Source organism: Rhinolophus sinicus, chromosome 15 (assembly GCF_057876585.1).
Source record: "Rhinolophus sinicus isolate RSI-liver-muscle chromosome 15, RSI-T2T, whole genome shotgun sequence".
NCBI classification, from domain to species: domain Eukaryota; kingdom Metazoa; phylum Chordata; class Mammalia; order Chiroptera; family Rhinolophidae; genus Rhinolophus; species Rhinolophus sinicus.
This window is the reverse complement of record NC_142515.1, coordinates 72,558,088-72,577,330: the sequence shown is the minus strand read 5'-3', so window position 1 is coordinate 72,577,330 and position 19,243 is coordinate 72,558,088. Positions and strand designations below refer to the sequence as shown.

Here is a 19,243-nt window from a genome sequence, read left to right as displayed (position 1 = left end):
TTTATTTCCCTGTTGGAAGGGAAGGGGAAAGGGTGGGGGAACTAGTCATTCAACCTGCTCTCCATTCAGGGAGGGCAGTATCCTCTTAAAACTTCACCCAGACCCCAAATTTCCCACCTTCCCACATTATTCCTGCTCAAATATATTCCCACTTCCGGGCCTTTGCACTGGCCATTTCCCCTGCGTGGAGTGCCCTTCCCCCGTGGCCCAGTGACCAGTGCCTTCTCCTCATTCAACTGGAACCTCAGGTCCTTCCCTGACCCCCCAGTGTCAGGTGTGGCCTGTCACATCACACTTTTATCTTCATCCAGGTGCTTCTATTTCAAAACAGCTGTATTTATTGAACCTACTCAGCCCTGAGGCTACCGCTGGTAGGTAGCAGGTGCTCAACAAACATTGGTTGAATTAATGAATTCATGTGTTCCTTCCCTTCCTCCCTCAAGTCCACAGGATTTTTGGTGCCTGTCTACACAGAGGTGAAGGGAACACTGAACTATTCACCATCTCCATCTCAGGGAGGAGAACGGCCAGCAGGAAACCCCTACCCCTGACCTGTTGTCAGTCACACCTTGCCTTGTCTTGTCGGTGTGAGCCAGGGCCCACGAACGTGTAATTTTTATTTTAAAATAACAAGAAAAAACGATTATGGTAACCATGAATATATAATAATAAATCCCGTCTAAATTATATTCGTCTTTATACTAACACAGCTGTAAAATATAATTTTAAATATTTTTTTCATAGAAGGAGCCCATGAGACAAAAGTGCCTAAGAGCCTGGACTAGAATAGTGCGGCTCTGCTTGACCCATTTTGCAGAGAGCAAACTTTCAGTTGGGGGCCCACGTTGGGGTACACATGAGCGATCCCCCCCAGGCACTGGAGACTCCTTGGTGGGATCGACCCAAGGAGGCAAGGAATTTCTGCAAGGTGCGCGCGCCACCTGCCGGGAATCTGCGGGGCTGCAGCCTGGAGGAGGGACCAGCGCCGTCAGGCCGTGCCTCCCGCCAGAGGCCGCTAAGTGGCGCCGTCTCACCTGAAAACGAGATTCCCGAGTCAGACAGGGAAACTGAGGCCCGTGGCGTGTTTCCTCCTCTGTAGCGCTTTCTGAATGCTCCACGGTGGAGTTGCTAGATAAATACAAGTCTCGCAATTAAACTTGAATAATTCAGATGAAAAAATGAATGTTATGTATATCCCAAATGTTGCATGGAATATACTTGTGCTAAAAAATCTGTCATTTTTATCTGAAATGAAACTAACCCCTCTCCCTACGCACCCAAACCCCCGGGCCTTAACCCCATAACGTGCCCCTGGGGCCCATCTCCATTCCCTTCCAGATGGGCTGTACTTGCATATGCCTGGTCTTGGCAACCCAAAAGATTAGAATAGACACAATAATAAAATAATAAATTAAAAAGAATCTCCACATACCTTGGAGCATGTCCGTCCCTGCTCAGAAGTGTCCCGTGGCTCCCATCACCCTCGGGAATGACCCAACTCGTTTCTACTGTCCCCTCACCTCTCTGTTCTCACCTTTTCATTCTCCCTTCCTCAGAGATGGGGATTCCCGGTCTTGAGTGTTGGTGGGGTCGTGCGCAGCCCCTTCCCTTCCCTTAAAGCACACAGCATTGCCATTTTCTAGGAGCCCTTCCCCTACATCGCCCCCACTCAAATTTCAGGCCCACTGACCCAATCCCAGGGGACTGGTGGGGAAAGCTGCCCCCACCCCAGGGCTGGAGTCCTGCCCTACCCTTGCAGGAAACCAGCCTCTAGCCCCAGGGCCACCTATAGCCTAATGGCAGCAGGTGGTGGGAGACCTCCACCTTTAGGCTATTAAACACCCAGCCCCAGCTGCTGTCCCTCCACTCCCAGAGGGAGGCGTCCAGACATCTGCCCCGGGAGGGGAGGGTTTAGAGACCCAGGAGAGCTGGGCTGAGAAGCCTCCCATAAAGGGCCAGGCCCCAGCGCACTCTCCAATGTGCAGAGAAGCCCCCTCCCCACCAAAGGGCCAAACAGGTCAGAATGCACCCCCTGCCCCACCCCAGGCAGGTGCATGGGCCTCCCTGTGCCTCAGTTTCCCTTCTCTATGGAATGAGTACATATTCATTCCTTGCACAGTAATTTTGAGGACTATATCTCCCTTTGTTATAACGGTAAGGGGGAGGGGGGTCCCTCTTCATCCCTCTCTAGCCACACCTGCATCCTAGTGATTTCTCAAATCTAAGAGACATATCCTGCCTCAGGGCCTTTGCACTGGCTGTGACCTCCATCTGGTGTGCTCAGTTTACAATTCCTGGACTTACCTCCTCCAGGAAACCTTTCTGGACTTGCCTCCTCCAAGGTCAAGTTTCCAGTTACTCACAATGGGCACACATTTTTCCTTTTCACATCTGTCACATTTCATCTCTAGGTGTTTGCGACTTACTGGCCCCGTACGGGTGGGAGTAGGGGATGCCAGATCGCTGCTATGGCCCCAGCCCCCAGCACAGAATCTGGCACATAAAAGGGGCTCTGAAAACAGTGTCCAGCTGAATGAATGTGAAGATAAATGAAGGGCACACCCTGAGTCTGCAGTTTTGAAATGATTTCCCTTCCTGAATGTCCTTTTCAACCCTTCAACTTTTTTTTTTGTTTGTTTCCAGATGATTGTAGATTCTAATACAGAGAGAACTCCCTCACCAGGCTTCCCCCCACAAGTAACAGTTTGCAACACTGTAGTACAATATCGCAATCAGGATATGGACATTGAAGCAAGCCACCAAAGTCGCTTTCCCCATTTTACTTGTACGTGCGTGTGTGTGTTTTGTTCTCTACAGTTTTATCACTTGTGTAGGTTCGTGTATTCACCACCATGGTCCAGGGACAGACTGCTTCCACCACAAGGGTCCCTCATGTCGCCCACCCACCTTTCCCCTCTCGCCATCATCTGTCACTCCAGCAACCACTAATCTGTTCACGTCATAATTTTGTCATCTCGAGGATGTTCATAGACTAACTCCCACACCACAAACCTATGGGGATGCCCCTTGCTGCTCAGCATCATTCCCGAGTTCCAGCCAAGGTGTTGCCAGTATCCATAGTGTGTCCACAACTTTTTCTTGCTGAGTCGCAGTCTGTGATGTCGCTGGATCATGGTCTGTTTAACCATTCACCTGTTAAAGGACAGCTGGTTGGTTCCAGTTTGGGGCTGTTGCAAATACAACTGCTATGAACACATGTATGCACATTTTGCATGAACAGGAGTTTTTGTTTCTCTGAGAGAGATGCTGGAGCCCAGCCCTCTTTAACTATTTTTTAATTCCTTTTTCACAGGGAAATCCTGCTACTCGCTCTGCATGCACCCCCTCTTTTTATCCCCTCAGCACACCTGGTTGGTTATTCATCCCACAAATATTTTTTCAGCGCTACTGTGCACTGGACCCCGGGGACACATGGAGGACCAAATCAGACATGCACCCAACAGGTACAACACAAAGACGTCAGAGCCGTGATGGGGGCAGCAATGGGCCTAAGTGGGGTACCTGACCCAGTCTGGAGGGATCCAGGAAGACTTCCGAGAGGAGGAGGCAACTGACCTGAGACATGATGGATGAGTGAGGGTGCACCCAGCACAACAGAGGGAACTGCATGTGCAAAGGCCCAGAGGCAAGGATGGCAATTCAGGAAGCCACAGGGGGAGGGTGAGTTTGGGGCAGCGGGGGCAGGAGAGGAGGTAGGCAGGGCCTGTGGGCAAAAGGGAGACTTTCATCCTCATGTCCAGCCCAGTCTGGAGGCTGGGTCTTAAAAACCAGAACAAGCTTCGGGCCAATGTCAAAATGGCACGATGTCTCTGCTTCTTAGTCTCACATTAACATCTCTGAAAATCTGGATTGCTTGGAGACCCATGTCCTCAAATGATGTGGGAGGACTGGGGCCCTCCAAGATATGGACGGTTGTCCTTCAGGGTCACAAAGCCTGCCAACTGTAGGACTTTTGGGGAGGCTGCTCTATGCCTCCCACCTCCAGCAGGCACATGCAGCCTCACCCACCAGGAGGTAGGGTCTCTTCCCCTCTGGTGGAATCTGGGTGGGACTCTGACAGCTCAATGTGGAAAAGTGACATTTTGGGACTTCTGAGCACAGGTCTCAGGAGGGAAGCAGTTTCTGCCTAATCTCAGAAGCTTCTGGCCAGGAATGTCTGACTTTCCAGGACCACCATACAGGGAAGAAGCCCAACAGCTACACAAGTGAAGCCGTTTGGGCCTTCCTGGTCCAGCCAACCCCACATGATCAGTGGGCCAGCTGAACCCCATGACCCCACAGAATCGTGAGAGATAACAAATGGACACTTTGTTTAAGGCGGTTTGTTACACGGAAATCAGTCCTGCTTCTCAAATGGGCAGCTTTGCATACTGTGCCCCAGGAAGGTTTTATTTACTCAATGACACCAGTTTTCCAGCCAGGACGCTGGACACTCACCAAATAGCAGCAATAACACCTTGTTTTGTCAATTTTTAAGATGCACAGTGTGACATTTTGATATCGCTGACAATGAGATGAATTTTAACAATCGTACAGGCAATCTGGAGGCAGTGTGTGAAAACGTCTACTGATGCTTCCTGAAAAGTTCCAGAACGTGCCAGCATCAAAGCATCTTCAATTTCAGAAAATGCAGAAATAATCATCACAATAGCAAGAGCAGCAAACATCACAGCCAACTTGTACCAAACATTACAAGAGGACAAGGTATGTTCACTAGGATTATCTTGGACAAAAATTAAGATATTAATAATAGAATAAGAGCAGCGCTTGTTTCCTAGGGGCCCACCTCCAACGCGCTCAGAGAGGGGCAGCATGTTCCCTTAGGACGCATAGCCTGCACAGTCCCGACCCACTGCTCCCCTGCTTCCGCGTCCTGGGGGCCGGGTGGGCGGTCAGGCAGTGCAGCTCGGCGTGGGGGACGGCGGGGCACGAGGGCCCAGGCCGCCGGGGTCGCCGGGGAGCGCAGTGGCAGACACGGCGGAAGGCCTGACGGAAGTGCGAGCCCAGGAACGCGTAGAGCAGCGGGTTGAGCGCTGAGTTGCTGTAGGACATGCAGTGCGCCCAGATCTTAAGCACGTAAGCGGCGTAGCTGCGCGGGTGCCAGGAGCCCGCTGGGCCCAGCGCCTGCAGCACCAGGAACAGCTGGATGGGTCCCCAGCAGGCCGCGAAAAGCAGGACCACGGCCGCCACCAGCCGTGACACCTTGGTGCGCACAGCGCCTGCTCGCTCCACCAGCAGCTGCCCCTGGAGGTGGGGGGAGGTGGGAGGAGGACAGTCTATAGGTCACCCCCTCAGATCTTGCCTCCTTTGCCGTCTCAGATTCCCCCACTGCCCCTTTCAGACCCCTGCAGATGCTCTCTCCCCCAACTGTGCCAACCCCCACTCCAGCCTGGCGGCGCCCCCCACCTACCCAGCGGCGCACCTGCAGGGCGCTGTCCGCGGGCGCGGGGCGCACCGCGGCCCGGCCCAGGTGGCGCAGCATGGCCCCGTAGCAAGCACAGGTGGCGACCAGCGGCAACAGGTAGAGCGCCAGCAGGTTGTAGAGCACGAAGGCGCGCTCGAGGGCGCGACTGGGGAAGGCCTCGCTGCAGTAAATGCGCGGCCCAGGAGAGAGGCGGTGCAGGGCAAGCACCGGAGCAGACACGGCCGCCGAGCCTGCACCACAGGCGCGGCTGAAGACCTTGCCGGGACGAGGGTTGCCAGAGGTCCAGGGCCCTGGTCCCCCAGGTGCCTCCCCAGTCCGCACCCTCGTGGTTCTTCGCAGGGAGCGTTATTACGCCTATTTCCCAAATGCAGGACCGAACCCCAGAGAGGGGCAATGAGTGGGAGGGCGCACGGGGCAAGAGGACTTGTCCCCCCACTCCTGTGACCCCACGCTTCACTCACCCACCCAGATGCCCAGGCTGACGGCCAACGCCAGGCGGGGCGTGCGGCGGTGCAGGGCGCGCAGCGGGAATACGGTCACATACCAGCGGTCCACGCTCATGGCGGTCAGGGTGGCGCAGGTGGCCTGCACGGAGACCTGGGAGGGCCCGGAGCTGGGCGTATGGCCCTCACCCTGCCCGGTCTGGGGCCTGATCTGTCCGCACCCACCCTGCAGGTCCCTCCACATGTCCAACCACTCAGGCACACACTGGACGTGTCCTGGGAGAGTCTCCAGGGGCCACAATGAAAAGGGCAGGATAGAACCCATACTAGAGAGGATCCCAGGATGGCAGGGGTTAGAGGGAACCCCGAGACTCACAGGGAGAGGCAGAACTATCCTAGGAACTCAGGACAGGTGGGGCAAGGGCCATCTCTGTGCCCATCCCTCAGACTGGCCCCTATCTGTGTCCCTCCCCATTGCCTAGGTCCTTCTCCCCAATACCACCGGTGCAGGCTCCGCCTCCTCCCAGCTGCATCCTCCAGACTCTGCCTACACTCCCCTCCCAACCGGTTTTCCAGCCCACCCACACCCAGACTCAGCCCCTGGCTCCCCAGCCCATGGCCCACCTGCTGAATGTAGTTAACGAACTTGCACATGAAGTCGCCCAGCACCCAGGCTGGCAGCAAGTAGAGCAGGGCAGTGAAGGGCACGCAGCACAGCAGGAAAGTCACGTCCGTGGCTGCCAGGTTAGCTGCAGGCGGAATGAGAGGACGCTGGACATGGGGTACACAGGCCTCACCCCCCCCCAAGCGCTCCTGGCCCAGGTTCCTAGCTCTTGTCTTTGTGGGAGTGACCAGCCGGACAGCTCCAGAAGTCCCCCTATTCCTTCATTCTCCCCTTTTACATTTCAAATGTCCCACACACACTCCGGCACAGGCTTCACAGCCATTGGAGCAGCTTCAGTGGGCCCCGCTCTCCCCTGACTGGGCTGGGAGAGCCTGAGCAGGTCCCTGTCTCTCTGAGCCTCAGTTTACTCGTCTGCAAGTAAGCGATTGTGGTGGAGAGTACTGAGCACTCACACAAATGTGCAAACTGAGCCACTGAGACAGAGATTGCTAACTGGGAGCTCGGGGGCCAAGCAGTTCCTCCCCACACTTCTTTTATTCATCACTGTGTCATAAGAACCACATTTCAAGGCAACATCTTCCTTGAGTGGCAGGGGCGAGCTCTCTGTGTACTACACTCTCCAGGCTCCCTTTTGACTGCAACAGCCCGCATGAAACCCTCTAAGGCAAAGTTTGCAACCTGTAGTGTAAGGTACAGGGACAGTAGGGAAAGGATGGGAGAACTACACTTGATCTTAGCCAAAAGGCCGAGAAGTGATAGGATGGGAGAACTACAGGAGAGAGACCCCTATCTGGGAGGGCCCGGAGGCCCTGCGAGGGGGCGTCCCTGGGCCACTCCGGCCTCTTGGCGACCTCCGGAATGGCGCGCTGCGCCTGGGCGCTCACCAATGTAGAAGTTGGTCACCGTGCGCATCTGCTTGTGGCGGCAGATGACGAAGATGACAAGCGAGTTTCCTGTCAGGCCAAGCAGCATCAGCGCAGTGAAGAAGAGCGGCACGAGCCAGGCGTCCACCGGCCGCAGCTCGGGGGCCAGGCCGTTGGTGGCGTTGGCACCACAGCCTGGGTAGCCGGATACGTTGGCCAGCGCCCACCAGGATGCATTGGTTCCTGACATGGCCAGGGCGTGCAAGGCTTCGCCGCCCTCTTCCTCCCGGCCTTCCGGGATTTCGTCCTAGGATCGCCGCAGAGATGTTCCTCCTGGCCTCGCCCTGGGGATGCCCCCTCGAAGCCCGAGAAGGGTTTCGGTTGGAGGACACCGGGTCTGGAGGGCGGCTCCTCTGGGCTCAGGCTGCGCCTTTGCTCCTGCCGTAGTCTCCGCGTGTTTATACCCGACTCCCCCACCATTGTCCCCGCCTTCTGGCCTCTCCTGCAGCTGTTCGCCACTCCCTCCACTGCCTGTGCATCCTCCATCCACCCGCACAGCAACCTTCTCCCCATTCCCTCCACCCCTTGAACAGTCAGGGTGGGAGCACTAGAGGGTACCAGCTGGAGGAGGGGATTGGAGTGGAGCCAGGGATGGATAGGCTGCATGGAGGCTGCTGTGGAACCTGGAAGGACAGACCCTGACCAGGGGGCAGAGACTCACCACCGGGGGCGGGCTCTGGCGGTTAGACAGATGTCTGTTCTTTAAGGAACTCAACCTCCCTTGACTCCGGTTCTGCAAATCAGACCCCTAGGATGTGACCACCTCCCAGCTCATGTGCAGCGGTTGGCAAACATCTGCACTGGGCACATGGGCATCTGTGCTGTTGGTGGAAGGTACCAGGTAGAGGGCAATTTACAAAGGACACTGTTGATCCCGAAAACCCACACTCAGAAATGTACCTGAGACTAGCCCATAAAACTGTACCAGGATGTCCAGGCCATTGTGGAGTACTATGCAACAGAGAAAAAGATGCTACCCTTTGTATAGACTAAAATGGGAGCAGAGATGAGTAAATATGCATAGGTATTAAAGCACATCAGTGTCTCCAGGGGGAAGTACAAAGAGCTTGTGGTGGGGGACACATTTCCCTGTTCACCCTTTTTATACCTTCAAAGTTAATCTTGATAATGGGGACCCAGTTGCCTCCGTCCTCCTCCCCACCACCACCCTGTCCAGGTTCCACCTCAGAAAAATCCCTTTGGGGTAGTAATGAAAGACAGATTAAGGTGAGGAGACCCATGATTACCAGGTAGGAATGGAGGAACTGTTTTGGGGGAGTTGCTGGCAGAGCACTCAGCAGGTGCTTAAACCTTCATGGTGGGGATCTGGGGAGTAGCAGAAGCTCACAGACAGGATGAGGGTCTGTGCATCCGGAAGGGTGTGAAGAAGGTGCAGTACAGGTTCCCTGGGAGTGAGGCCCCTGTTACGACAAGGCCTGGGCTGCATCCTCTAGAATTGACATGTTTATTGAGCAGCTACTCACCATGGGCCAGAGCAAGAGATCAAACATCCGTGGCCCCCTGAGTCCCCTCCTCGCCTCCTCCTGGAGGTCTGTTCTCTCCCGACACGTATCACCATTGATTTCTTTTGCCTCTTTTCACATTTATCTACATGAAACCACACAGTATGAGCTCTTTTGGGTCTTTTAGCCCTTCCACCTCCTTTCTTTTTCTTTTCGCCCCTTGCTCTTTATTTGTTAAGGCAACCGGGTTATTTGTCCTGTATAATTTGCACCAGGCAGGATCTGGTGGGTGCCCCACTTTGCTTGTAGACTGAAGAGTGGATTCTAGATTCTACAGTAGCTTTAACTCTTTGCTCCAAGTCCTCTCGTGGCTCCCCATTGCCCTCAGGACGCAAACCAGATCTGTCATCACAGGACTACCAGGCTCACAAATCTGTTTCTCCCTTCCACTACTATTCTCCTTGCCCCCTCCATCACTGGCTTTGGATGCCCCAGGACCTTTGCACTGGCTGTTCCCTCTGCATGGCACACCCTTCCCACTTCTGTAGTTTGCCAGTCTCCGTGTGAGAGGCTTCCTCTTCCCCCGACTCAGTGAGGGAGGGGTCTGTCATTGGTCATTGCTGGGTCCACAGAGCTCAGCACTGGCCTCAGCCCACAGTGGACATCTGTTAAATGAATAAACCCAAAAAAGCAAAAGGGGTGGGGGCTGACGTCTCATTTTCAGAGATGAGTAAACTGAGGCACCCAGCTGGTGCTCCAGGGGCTACACTTTACTGGCGACTGGGAGGGGGCTAGTAGAAGGGAAGTTCTGGTCGGTGTTGGAGAGGGGGAGTATGGGTCATTTCGACTCTCCCCAGCCTCTGAAAAGGCCCCCCGCCCCCAACTACCCAGGCCTCAGTGTCAAGTATCCTGTCGATCTCCGCTGGGTGCCCAGCCCTGTCCACAGCCTGACTTTGTGGCTGCTGTCCCCCACCTCCGCTTCAGTTTCTTAGTTTCCCCGTCTGTCCCTCAGGGGCTGGGTACCCCTCCACCCGCAGCCTGGGGCCTGGCCGGCCTCGTGGCGGCGGTCCCCTCCCCACGCGTCCAGCCTCCAGGATCCGCCTCGGCCCGCCTCTGGGAGCCCGTCACTTCCTGCCCGGCCCCAAGTAAGCCCTGCCGGGTGGCGGCGCCGACGGCGACATCCGAGCCATGGTCGCGCTGGAGAACCACGAGGGCGGCTCGGAGGCGGCGGGGGACGCCCCGGGCGGGCGACGGACGCTGTGAGCGCGGTGGGGCGGGCGGGGCGCGCCCTCCAGGGCTCCAGCTACCCCCCCTAACCCTCCCCACTTCGGCCGCAGCCCCAGGCCCGCCCCACCCCTTTTCTTCGGTGACACCTCCTATATGCGGGTGGGGGTGGGGGTTTATTGTTACCCAGTGTTTACTCCGGGAAATCCCATCTCCGACAGGGGGCGGAGGGGCATACCTGGTGTATGGGTTTACAGACCCCTGGAACCTGGAGTCCCGGCCGGTACAGACCTGCCTCGGGGTTCTGTGCGCCTGTCACTGCTTGCGTGAGGCGGCCGCTGCTCGGTGTCCCCTGACTTTCACCCACACGCGGTGTTACTGTCCCCTGGCTGAGTACTCACCCCACAGCCAGGGCTGGTTCCTCGCTTGTGTTATCAACCCCTCCTCTGGGGGGAGAGGACTGTTAGTTTCTGTCGGGCTGCTTTCCCAGATTAAATGCGGCGGGGGTGGGGGCTTAAAATCCAGGTAATCGAGCCTGTGTGTCCTGAGAGGAAGACTGGAAGCAGGTGGAGCGGCTCCATCTGGGTGTGGACACTGTTGGTCGCAGATTTGCTTTGAATCCCAGCCTTTAGGCAGAAACCTGTGTGGTCCACTCTTTGGTGCCTCAGTTTCCCCACCTGTAAAATGAGATAATAACAATGGCTTCTTCTCAGAGTGGTGGGGGTCAATGACCCCGCAGCCCAAGGTGCCCAGCAAGTGGGATCATCCACTCTTTAATTATCCTAAACATCTTATTATTGTAGTTGCTTTATTATTTTAAAAGGATCTTATTTCATTATTTTTATTGTTGTTATTTTATTATGATATTTATTATTACTCTAGTGTTTTTATATTTATTACCTTTTATTATTATCTCCTCTGGGTGCTTAGCAGAGGCCATACATGTCTCTACAGAACCCACTCTGAGTCACTCCTGGTGCCCCCCATCTCCGTGTGCTGAGGGGCGTGGCCACTGTTGTGGGGGCCCCACTGGGCCCCACCCAGCCTGAGTCACCTCAGCCCTGAGCCTTCTTGATTTCCTACTGGGGAACTAGGTTCCTCTCTTGCCTGTTCCTGGGGGAGGGTACCAGTCAGAGAGGGTGGTTTTGGTCCAAGGTGGCAGGTGTCTAAATTCCCCATTTCAGGGAGCAGACTTGGGGGCTACGAAGTCTGTTTCCCCCAAACACAATTTGACTTAGCAGCTGTTCGCTATTGGACCTGTCCACTGTGTAGAGATTTCCCAAGGACTACGGGTCCAGAAAGTCTCAGGGGCTCTGTCTGGGTCCTCAGTGTCCCTATCTATGAAGAGGTCTCTGGAAGGCATGGGAGGCAGACGAACTGGCCCTTAGGTGAATGTGTAAACAGAAGGTCAGGTATTCACTCAACAAATAGCTATTGAGCACCTGCTGTGAGCCAGGTGCTGGGGACACAGCAGGGACCAAGACGCCCCATCCTGTGTCCTGTTCCCATGGGTCTAGCAAGGGAGGTGAGGATTAAGGAGTAAACAGATACATGGACCAGCTGGTTTCAGATGCCAACTGGTGAAACAGGCAAACAGGGCTGATTGGGCTAGTGGGGCAGGGACTGTTTCTGGGGAGGTGACATTTGAGCAGAGGCCAGAATGAGCTGAGAAAAGGTGCTTCAGGCAGAGGGCTCAGCGTGTGTAAAGGCCCTGAGGTGGACTGTTTTTGGCAAGTTTGGGGCACATGAAGGGGCCCCTGTGGCCAGAGTAGAGGAAGCCATGGAGGAGATATGGGGTTGGGCATCAATGATATATTTTATATGAAGTTTATACCAATGTCCAACCACCCCCAGCCTTCATTACAAATCTGACGTACCCTGCTGCTTCTGCCCTTCCCCCTTCCACCCTGTCCTTTCTGTGTCTTGAGTGGGGGGATTTGGGCCCCCTGAGGCCACATGTTTCTTATCTCCTACTGGAATCTGGTTGAAGTCAGCAAGTTTGAATTGGTAGACTCATTTTCCAGTGCTCAGCTCAGAGTTTCAGGCCTATGAGAGGGTGGTAAGGCCCCTGTGAGACCAGGCATAGACTGTATGGTCCAGGTACGGGACAGGCAAGGAGGAGCCAGGCCAAGGAGGAGCTGAGCCTTGCTCTGAGGTGCTGAGGAGCTATGAGAGGTCATGGAGCAGGGGAGATACCAGCTGGGTCTTAGCTTTGGTCTGAGGAGCTCACCAGAGACCTCTGTGGATCCAGGAGAGAAGCAGGAGGCTGAGTAGTTGGGGGTTCCTGTCAAGACTCAGGTTCAAATCTTAGCTCTGCTCCTACTCTCAAGGTGCCGGGGAGCCCCATCTCTCAGAGCCCCACACCCTGAGGGCTGGAGCTCTCTCACTGAGTCCTGCCCTGCTCTGACATCCCCTAACAGCTCCCCCTGGATGTGGCTTCTGTTATCGGCCCCACCAGGACACCATTCTGGACTCTGTCCAGCTCCCAGAGTGGAGACACAGGCTCTGGAGTTCCAGGGAGACCATAGGTGTCTGAGGCTTGGAGTGGGGGTGCTTGGGCCTCTGGGAGGCAACCCTCAGGTCAGGTCCTGTGCTTACTTGATATGTGAATGCTCAGTCCAGGGATGTTGCTATGATCAATGGTGTCGCTGAGGAGGTGAGCTCCCCATCACAGGAGGAAACCAAGCAGGTGGCAGCTGGGTCACGGAGAAAATACCTGTCCCAGCTCTTCTTGTCTCTAAGTGCCCCCTCCCAGACTCACAGGCACCCACAGGGATTTTTCGGGAGAACTGATCAAGCAGTTAATTTTTTGAGTACCTACTGCATGCCAGGCATACCTGTAAGTGCACACATGGAGGTTACAGTCTAGTGGGAGAGGTGGGCAGTCGTCAGCAGAGTAGAATGTACAGTGATCAGAAAACCAAAGCAGTAAGGTATTAAATAGTGGAGGTCAGAGTCTCACTGTTGTGGTTTCCACAAAAGCCAAAGGACAGTGAGTAGTGAGCCATTTGGAATCTAGGGCAGCGTGCACCAGGCAGGGGCACAGCCAGTACAAGGGCCCAGAGGTGGGACAATGCCTTGCTACCGGAGGAGCAGCAAGGACCTGGCTGGAGCAGAATGAGTGAGAGGGAGGGAGTTAGGATATAGGGAGGGGGGATCCTGGGACCCTGACCCTCTAGGGGCCAGAATCTACCATCACCCACAGGGTGAGGGTTTCTGAGCCCAGCGGGGACCATCCTGTGGTTTGGGGTTGTCAGCAGCTCCCCAGGAAGGCCTAGCAGCTTCTTGCTAGGAAGATTCCATCCAAGAGCCCCCTGCCCCCCACCCCCTGCATCTGACCTGCAGGTCCCCTGCGGGTCCCCAGAGGGAGGCCTGGCCTTGGTGCTGCTAATCCATCTCCACAGTTAATGCCATCTGCTCAGAGGAAAGCAGATTAGTGGGAGGGGGGCGGGGGGGGGTGCACTCCAGCCCCCTCCCTGATCCTGGCCCCTTTGGCACATGGTGGGGGACTAAGTGGGGCACGAGGTGGGTGGGCTCAGGTGAATCAAGTCTCTTGAGAAACTCTCAGAGGCCGGTAGTTTTCAAATCCAAGCCTCACCAGCTTGCAGCTAAAATCTGGAAAACTGAGGAAGGGGGGTTACAGCTTTTCTCAGCCACCCACCTGATGTGTGAATTCAGGCAAGTGTCTTCTCTTCTCTGAGCCTTGGTTTACTAATCTGTCATCACAATTGTGCGTACCTTCTGGATGATGTAACCATGAAACAAAATGAAAGTTTAAGAGTCCATGGCTACACATGTCAGGAGATGAGCTCCCTGTTGTTGGAGGAAACCAAGCCGGTGGTGGCTATGATGGAGAGCAGTAGTAGGGCTCTTCCTGGGGGTCGTGGCCTGTCCTGGCTCTGACGACTGTCCCCCCACCCCCCACCCCGGCCCACAGGCACCTTCCGGGATGCCTGCCCACTCTAGCCAGCTCCCAAGTGAAGAGGTTCTCAGCCTCCAAACGGAAGCAGCACTTCATCAACCAGGCTGTGCGGAACTCAGACCTTGTGCCCAAGGCCAAGGGGCGGAAGAGCCTCCAGCGCCTAGAAAACAGTAAGGTGGGGTCAGGGGGCACCTCCTGCTGACCCTTAGGCCTCCGATGAGAATGGTGTGCGTGTTAGCACTAACCATTGCCCTTACCATGAGCCTGGCCCTGAACTGGGGCTGGGCCAGAGGGAGCTCTGGGCATTGGAGTTCGGACTTTAAAGGGTGTGTAGGAGTTAAAGGGTATATAGGAGTTCAACGAGGCAGGGGAAGGTAGAAGGAGTTCTGGTTTCTGTGCTTTCTGGGGAAAACAGTTGGAGCATGGAGGTGGGGAGCCAGAAACGAAAGGCTGTAAATGAAGAGGCCAGGAAAAGAAAGACGGCCTGGGTATCTCCATGGAGCCTGGGGGGCCCCAAGTGCCACACCCCTGCCCAAAGACCATCTGTTTCCATCTAGCCCAGTACCTCCTGACCCTGCTGGAGACAGAGGGAGGCACATCTGGTCTGGAAGATGGGGACCTGGCACCCCGTGCAGCACCTGGCGTCTTCGCGGAGGCCTGCAACAATGAGACCTACGTGGAGGTGGGTCCCAGTACCGGGTCTCGCAGCCTCTGCTCCAGCCACTTTTTCTGTTCCAGCCCCACCACCACCAGGCATTGCCTGTGCTGGTGCCCCTGCCAGGAGCACCCATCCCTCTCTAGCCCCTTGATGAATGCCCCCTCAGTCTCCCTCAGGTCCCCAGAACAGGCCAGAACCCCCACCCCACCCCAGAACCTTCCAGCACTCGAGACTCATCTGCTCATCTCTATCGATACCGCTCCGCAGACAGGCAGGTCCGCAGGTGCCCCATGAACTCTTGGCAGGTCCAGCGGACAAAGGTGTCCTCAAGGAGTATTTCCATGCCCTTTGTGGCTCTCAGTGTGCATTGGCCAGATGGGGAAACTGAGGCCTAGAGACAACTTGTCACTAGCCCAGGGCCTGCCTGTCTGTTCCAGGTCTGGAATGACTTCATGAACCGCTCCGGGGAGGAGCAGGAGCGGGTTCTCCGCTACCTGGAGGATGAGGGCAGGAGCAAGGCACGGAGGAAGGGGCCTAACCGGGGGGAGGATAGGCGGAAAGGTGAGGCCCGCACGGGGGAAGAGGGGGCATACGGATTGGGGCCTGGACGAGCTTGTGGGGCCGGGCTGGGGACAGGTGGGGAGGAGCCTAGCGTGGGGACCGGGCCGGCGGTTTGCTCCCGGGGCTGACCCCACGCCTTGTACTCTTGAAGAGTACCCGGCCTACACTCCCGGAGAGTGCTTCCAGCGCATCAGCCGGCGTCTTCGAGCGGTCCTCAAGCGGAGCCGCATCCCCATGGTGAATACCAGATGAGGCTGGGCCTGTCTCCACCTGCCTGTCTTGGCGTCTCAGTTGGGGGCAGGGTGAGGGGAGGCCTGTTACTCAGCGCATGTGCTGTGGTGAAGGCAGGACAGGATACGCACCAGTGTGATCAGACTGCAGAACCCAGAACTGGGCAGGGGCTCTCTTTGAGGGTGGGAGGGCCAGGGGCAATGAAAGTGGGCAGGCACTGCAGGATGTACAGGAGTTCACAGGCAGAAGGTGCCGGCATTCAAAGGTATGGAGATATGTATCTAAGTGCCTGGTATTCTTGGAACCACTTAAGTAGCTTTATGTAGCTGGTCAGAGGCCACATTTGAACCTAGGGCTTTAGGCTCTGGAGGCTGTCCCCGGCATGGGGGTCCTGGACAGCCTGCCCAAGATTCCAAAGTTGGCTTGATCCCTGGGCTTGTCTGTCCTGCAGGGAACGCTGGAGACCTGGGAGGAGAGGCTGCTGAGGTTCTTCTCTGTGTCCCCCCAGGCCGTGTACACGGCCATGCTGGACAACAGGTGACGGGTGGGGGCGGGTGCTGTGAGCTCCCTGGGTGGCCAGTTTCAGCTCATGGCCACTCACCGCCTGTTCCTCTTCAGCTTTGAGAGACTCCTGCTCCATGCCATCTGCCAGTATATGGACCTCATCTCAGCCAGTAAGTGCCTGGGGCCTGAGACCCCCAATGAGCCAATTCAGCCAGAGCAAACTGAGGCCAAATGGGGTCTGCTCACTCAGCCAGAGGCTTCTGGGGGCTGCGGAACAGCCTGAGCAAAGTGGTGGCAGTGGGACACTGTGAGGCTCCTGTGGCCCTGGCGCTACTCTGAGTGACAGAGTGTAACAGACACCCCTTCATCCACATCTTCAGGTCCATGGGGAGAGAAGGACCTGTGTGGGGATGATGAAGCTGGGCCTCGAGGGGCTCTGAGATTACATGAGTGTACCCCAGTGTCTGCACGTTTCTCATTTAGCTATAGTCCCCCTCCACTGTGCCATACATGTGACTTCTGGCAAGTGACCCTTCCCGGGACCTGTGTCCCCACTTTACAGGAGGGGGGTGGTCTCGGGACACAGCCCCACAGAAAGGGTGCTCACAGGCCCTTGCTGGCCCTGAGCGCCCCCAATAGGAACTCCCCGTGCTTCTCTCTCTCTGCCTTCTGCCCAGAGTTGCTGAGACAGTTTCCATGGCAACCCCAGGATGTTTCATCCTGAGATCCCTGAAGCTCTCCCTCACAGGAAAGCAGCCCCCATGCTTCCCTTTGTTCCCATAGACTCAGGATGTTTGCTTTTGTTCCTATAGACTTAGGATGGAGGGACTGGGCTGGGGGTGCAAAATGGGGAACAGGGGAGGGGGAAAAGCTGGGCCTGCCTGGAGGAGGTACCAGAGAAAGACTGAGCTTCAGAGATCCTGAGGGCAGGTATGGACGCAGGAGACCAGGAAAGAGGTGCGACACTTGTTCAGGACCCGTATCCCCTTGGCCTCCAGCCTCTGTGTCAGTGTGCCCATCTAAACACGGGATGAAGGACAGAAAGGATGAAACAGGGTGCAGAGGGAGGCCCTAACGTAGCAACTGCTGTTTGCGGGAGTCTGCCCCTGGGACCTGGGGCGGGGGGGGTCACATCAGACAGACCCTAAGTGCCAGCTTGCAGTAACTTCTGGCAGGGAAGAGCCAGAGGTTCTTCTCTGTGTCCACCCCCCCCCCCCATGCTTCCCTTTGTTCCCATAGACTCAGGATGGAGTGCCATGTGTGCCATGACTCTCATGTTCCTTTCATTCTTGCCCCACTTGTCCCCTCTTGCAGGTGCTGACCTGGAGGGCAAGAGGCAGATGAAAGTCAGCAATCGTCACCTGGACTTCCTGCCACCTGGGCTGCTACTGTCTGCTTACCTGGAGCAGCGCAGCTGATGGCGGCCCTGCCTGCCTGCTCCTCTCCCCCACCAAGACTTCCCATACTATCTGCTAAAATATGTTTGTTATTTTTAGAGTTTGTCCTTAAAGATGTGCTCTCCCCCTTGGGGTAGCGGTCTCCTCACCCAGGCCCCAGCCCAGCTCATCTCTCCCAGGTGAACAGCTGGCAGCTGGGGCTGCCCCAGACTATCCCAGGGTCCCATAGCTCCCCACTCTGGGACTTGTATTTGGGTGGGGAGACCTGATCTGTTCATCTTGATGTTCCTTCTTCATTCAGTTTTTTGTGCCCAGTCTGAAGCACAAAACACTTAAGTGAGAAGTAGCTGGGTTTTTATCACTTAATTCGGCGTGATTTGTTGTAGATTTTTAAATTTCCCATTTGGGAAGAAAAACCAAATATTTGCCCCAACTGATAAATTGGGGGGCTTTCTTCTAGTCCCTGCTTTACCCCCTCCCAGTTTTTGGCTAGGATGGGGAGGTCTCTGGGGTGCTGCCCAGAAGCATTACGTCTTCTGTGTGTGTGTGTGTGTGTGTGTGTGTGTGTGTGTGTGTGTGTGTGTCTGGGTGCGCGTGGGCATACCAGTGCTCGTGACCCTAGACAAGCTGTGGCTTAAAGGCTTGTTTTACCCTCTTTGGAATGTGTGTTCCCGGGTGCCTTTTTGTGGCTTTTGGGGCCCTGCCTACTCTACCACTCCCCCACCTCCAACGTTTCTCCCCTCCTTTCATACTGGAGGTCTGGGACTTCCAGCCAGAAGCTCCCTCCCTCGGACTGCCACTTTCCCCACACCTTGTTCCCTCACCTTTCCCCTCCCACGCAGTCTGGCTCTAGCCTGTTGGTTTGGGGTTTTCTCTTGCTGGTCACCCTGTCCTGGTCCAGAAAAGCAGGGCTGGGGGACACCCCACTCCCGTGTATGTGGTTAGTTGCTTATTGAGGAAAGTGGAGAGTTCAATAAATTTCTGGTGCTCTGGTCTCCAGCTGTGGGGTTTTCTTTTGGGGCAGGGCTGGGGGCCCAACAGGCCCTCAGGATGCACTTGCGCCCTGGTCGCTGAGGGCTGTGGGCCTGGGGGGAGTAGCTTCATGCTGAGTTGCAGCCAGAGTGTGAGGCAGGGGGCAGGGAGACTTCTGGGAGCATCTGGCCATTGGCTCTGCCGCCCTGGCCCCTCACTGGTGCTTAGGTTCAACCCCAGGTCTGCCACTTCCCAGCTGTATGACCCCCGCCCCCCAGCTGCATGAACTCGTGGAAGATTTCTGAAGCAGCAGGAAGAACTATCCCACACTCAAACTCAAGGTGTCGCAGGGCTGCTCTCCCTCCGGAGGCTCAAGGGGAGGGTCCTTCCTGCCTCTCAGCTCCTCGGGACTCCAGTGTCGCTTGGCTTGTGGCTACATCTCTGCGGCCTGTGCCTCCCTCGTCGTCACGTGGCTTTCTCCTTGCATCTTTTCACGTTGTCTTCCCTCTATGTATGTCTGGGACTGGCCGGGGGTCCTGCAGGACGTCACCATCCGGGTTTTCTGCTGTTTTCCCCATGATTGCACTGAGGGATACGCCCTGCTCATCTGATCACATCAGGGTCCCTGCTGTCCCATGGCTCCTCACAGCTGACGTTGACATTGATCTCCTAGCCGGGGTGCTTTTCAGGCTTCTGCACTGGGAAGTTAAACCCCGCCCCACCCAGCCCCCACCTGCCCTCTCGGAAGGAGTCGCCTTGAGCAGCCAACGCGGAGGGATGGGGGTTTCCTAGAGGGCGGGGAATCTACGTTAATAATATAGGAATTCTGCAAGGTAGGGCTGTGGATCTGGGGTAAGAGTTTCTACGGCTGTGG

At 56.0% G+C, this 19,243-nt stretch overlaps 2 protein-coding genes across 7 annotated transcripts; one reads left to right on the top strand and one right to left on the bottom strand.

The window, feature by feature from the left end:
• Positions 1-4,367: 4,367 nt before the first annotated feature.
• KISS1R (KISS1 receptor) lies at positions 4,368-10,525 on the bottom strand. 5 transcript variants are annotated; one of them, XM_019716038.3, is made up of 6 exons: positions 10,363-10,525; positions 7,399-9,045; positions 6,514-6,638; positions 5,908-6,043; positions 5,432-5,800; positions 4,368-5,265 (listed from the first exon to the last, which is right to left on the bottom strand). In XM_019716038.3, the coding sequence occupies exons 2-6, from the start codon at positions 7,625-7,627 to the stop codon at positions 5,090-5,092; spliced, it is 1,035 nt and encodes a 344-aa protein (XP_019571597.2). In that variant the 5' UTR covers positions 7,628-9,045; positions 10,363-10,525; the 3' UTR covers positions 4,368-5,089. The 5 variants fall into 5 exon arrangements, with proteins under 5 accessions (XP_019571597.2, XP_088648307.1, XP_019571596.2 ...); XM_088792181.1 differs by having other exon boundaries at positions 5,432-5,676; XM_019716037.3 differs by having other exon boundaries at positions 5,444-5,676.
• Positions 10,005-18,396, top strand: R3HDM4 (R3H domain containing 4). 2 transcript variants are annotated; one of them, XM_088792183.1, is made up of 9 exons: positions 10,048-10,159; positions 12,545-12,652; positions 14,062-14,216; positions 14,604-14,728; positions 15,142-15,265; positions 15,417-15,502; positions 15,948-16,033; positions 16,115-16,170; positions 17,315-18,396. In XM_088792183.1, the coding sequence occupies exons 1-9, from the start codon at positions 10,089-10,091 to the stop codon at positions 17,416-17,418; spliced, it is 915 nt and encodes a 304-aa protein (XP_088648309.1). In that variant the 5' UTR covers positions 10,048-10,088; the 3' UTR covers positions 17,419-18,396. The 2 variants fall into 2 exon arrangements, with proteins under 2 accessions (XP_019571600.1, XP_088648309.1); XM_019716041.3 differs by lacking the exon at positions 12,545-12,652 and having other exon boundaries at positions 10,005-10,159.
• The last annotated feature ends 847 nt before the right edge of the window (positions 18,397-19,243 follow it).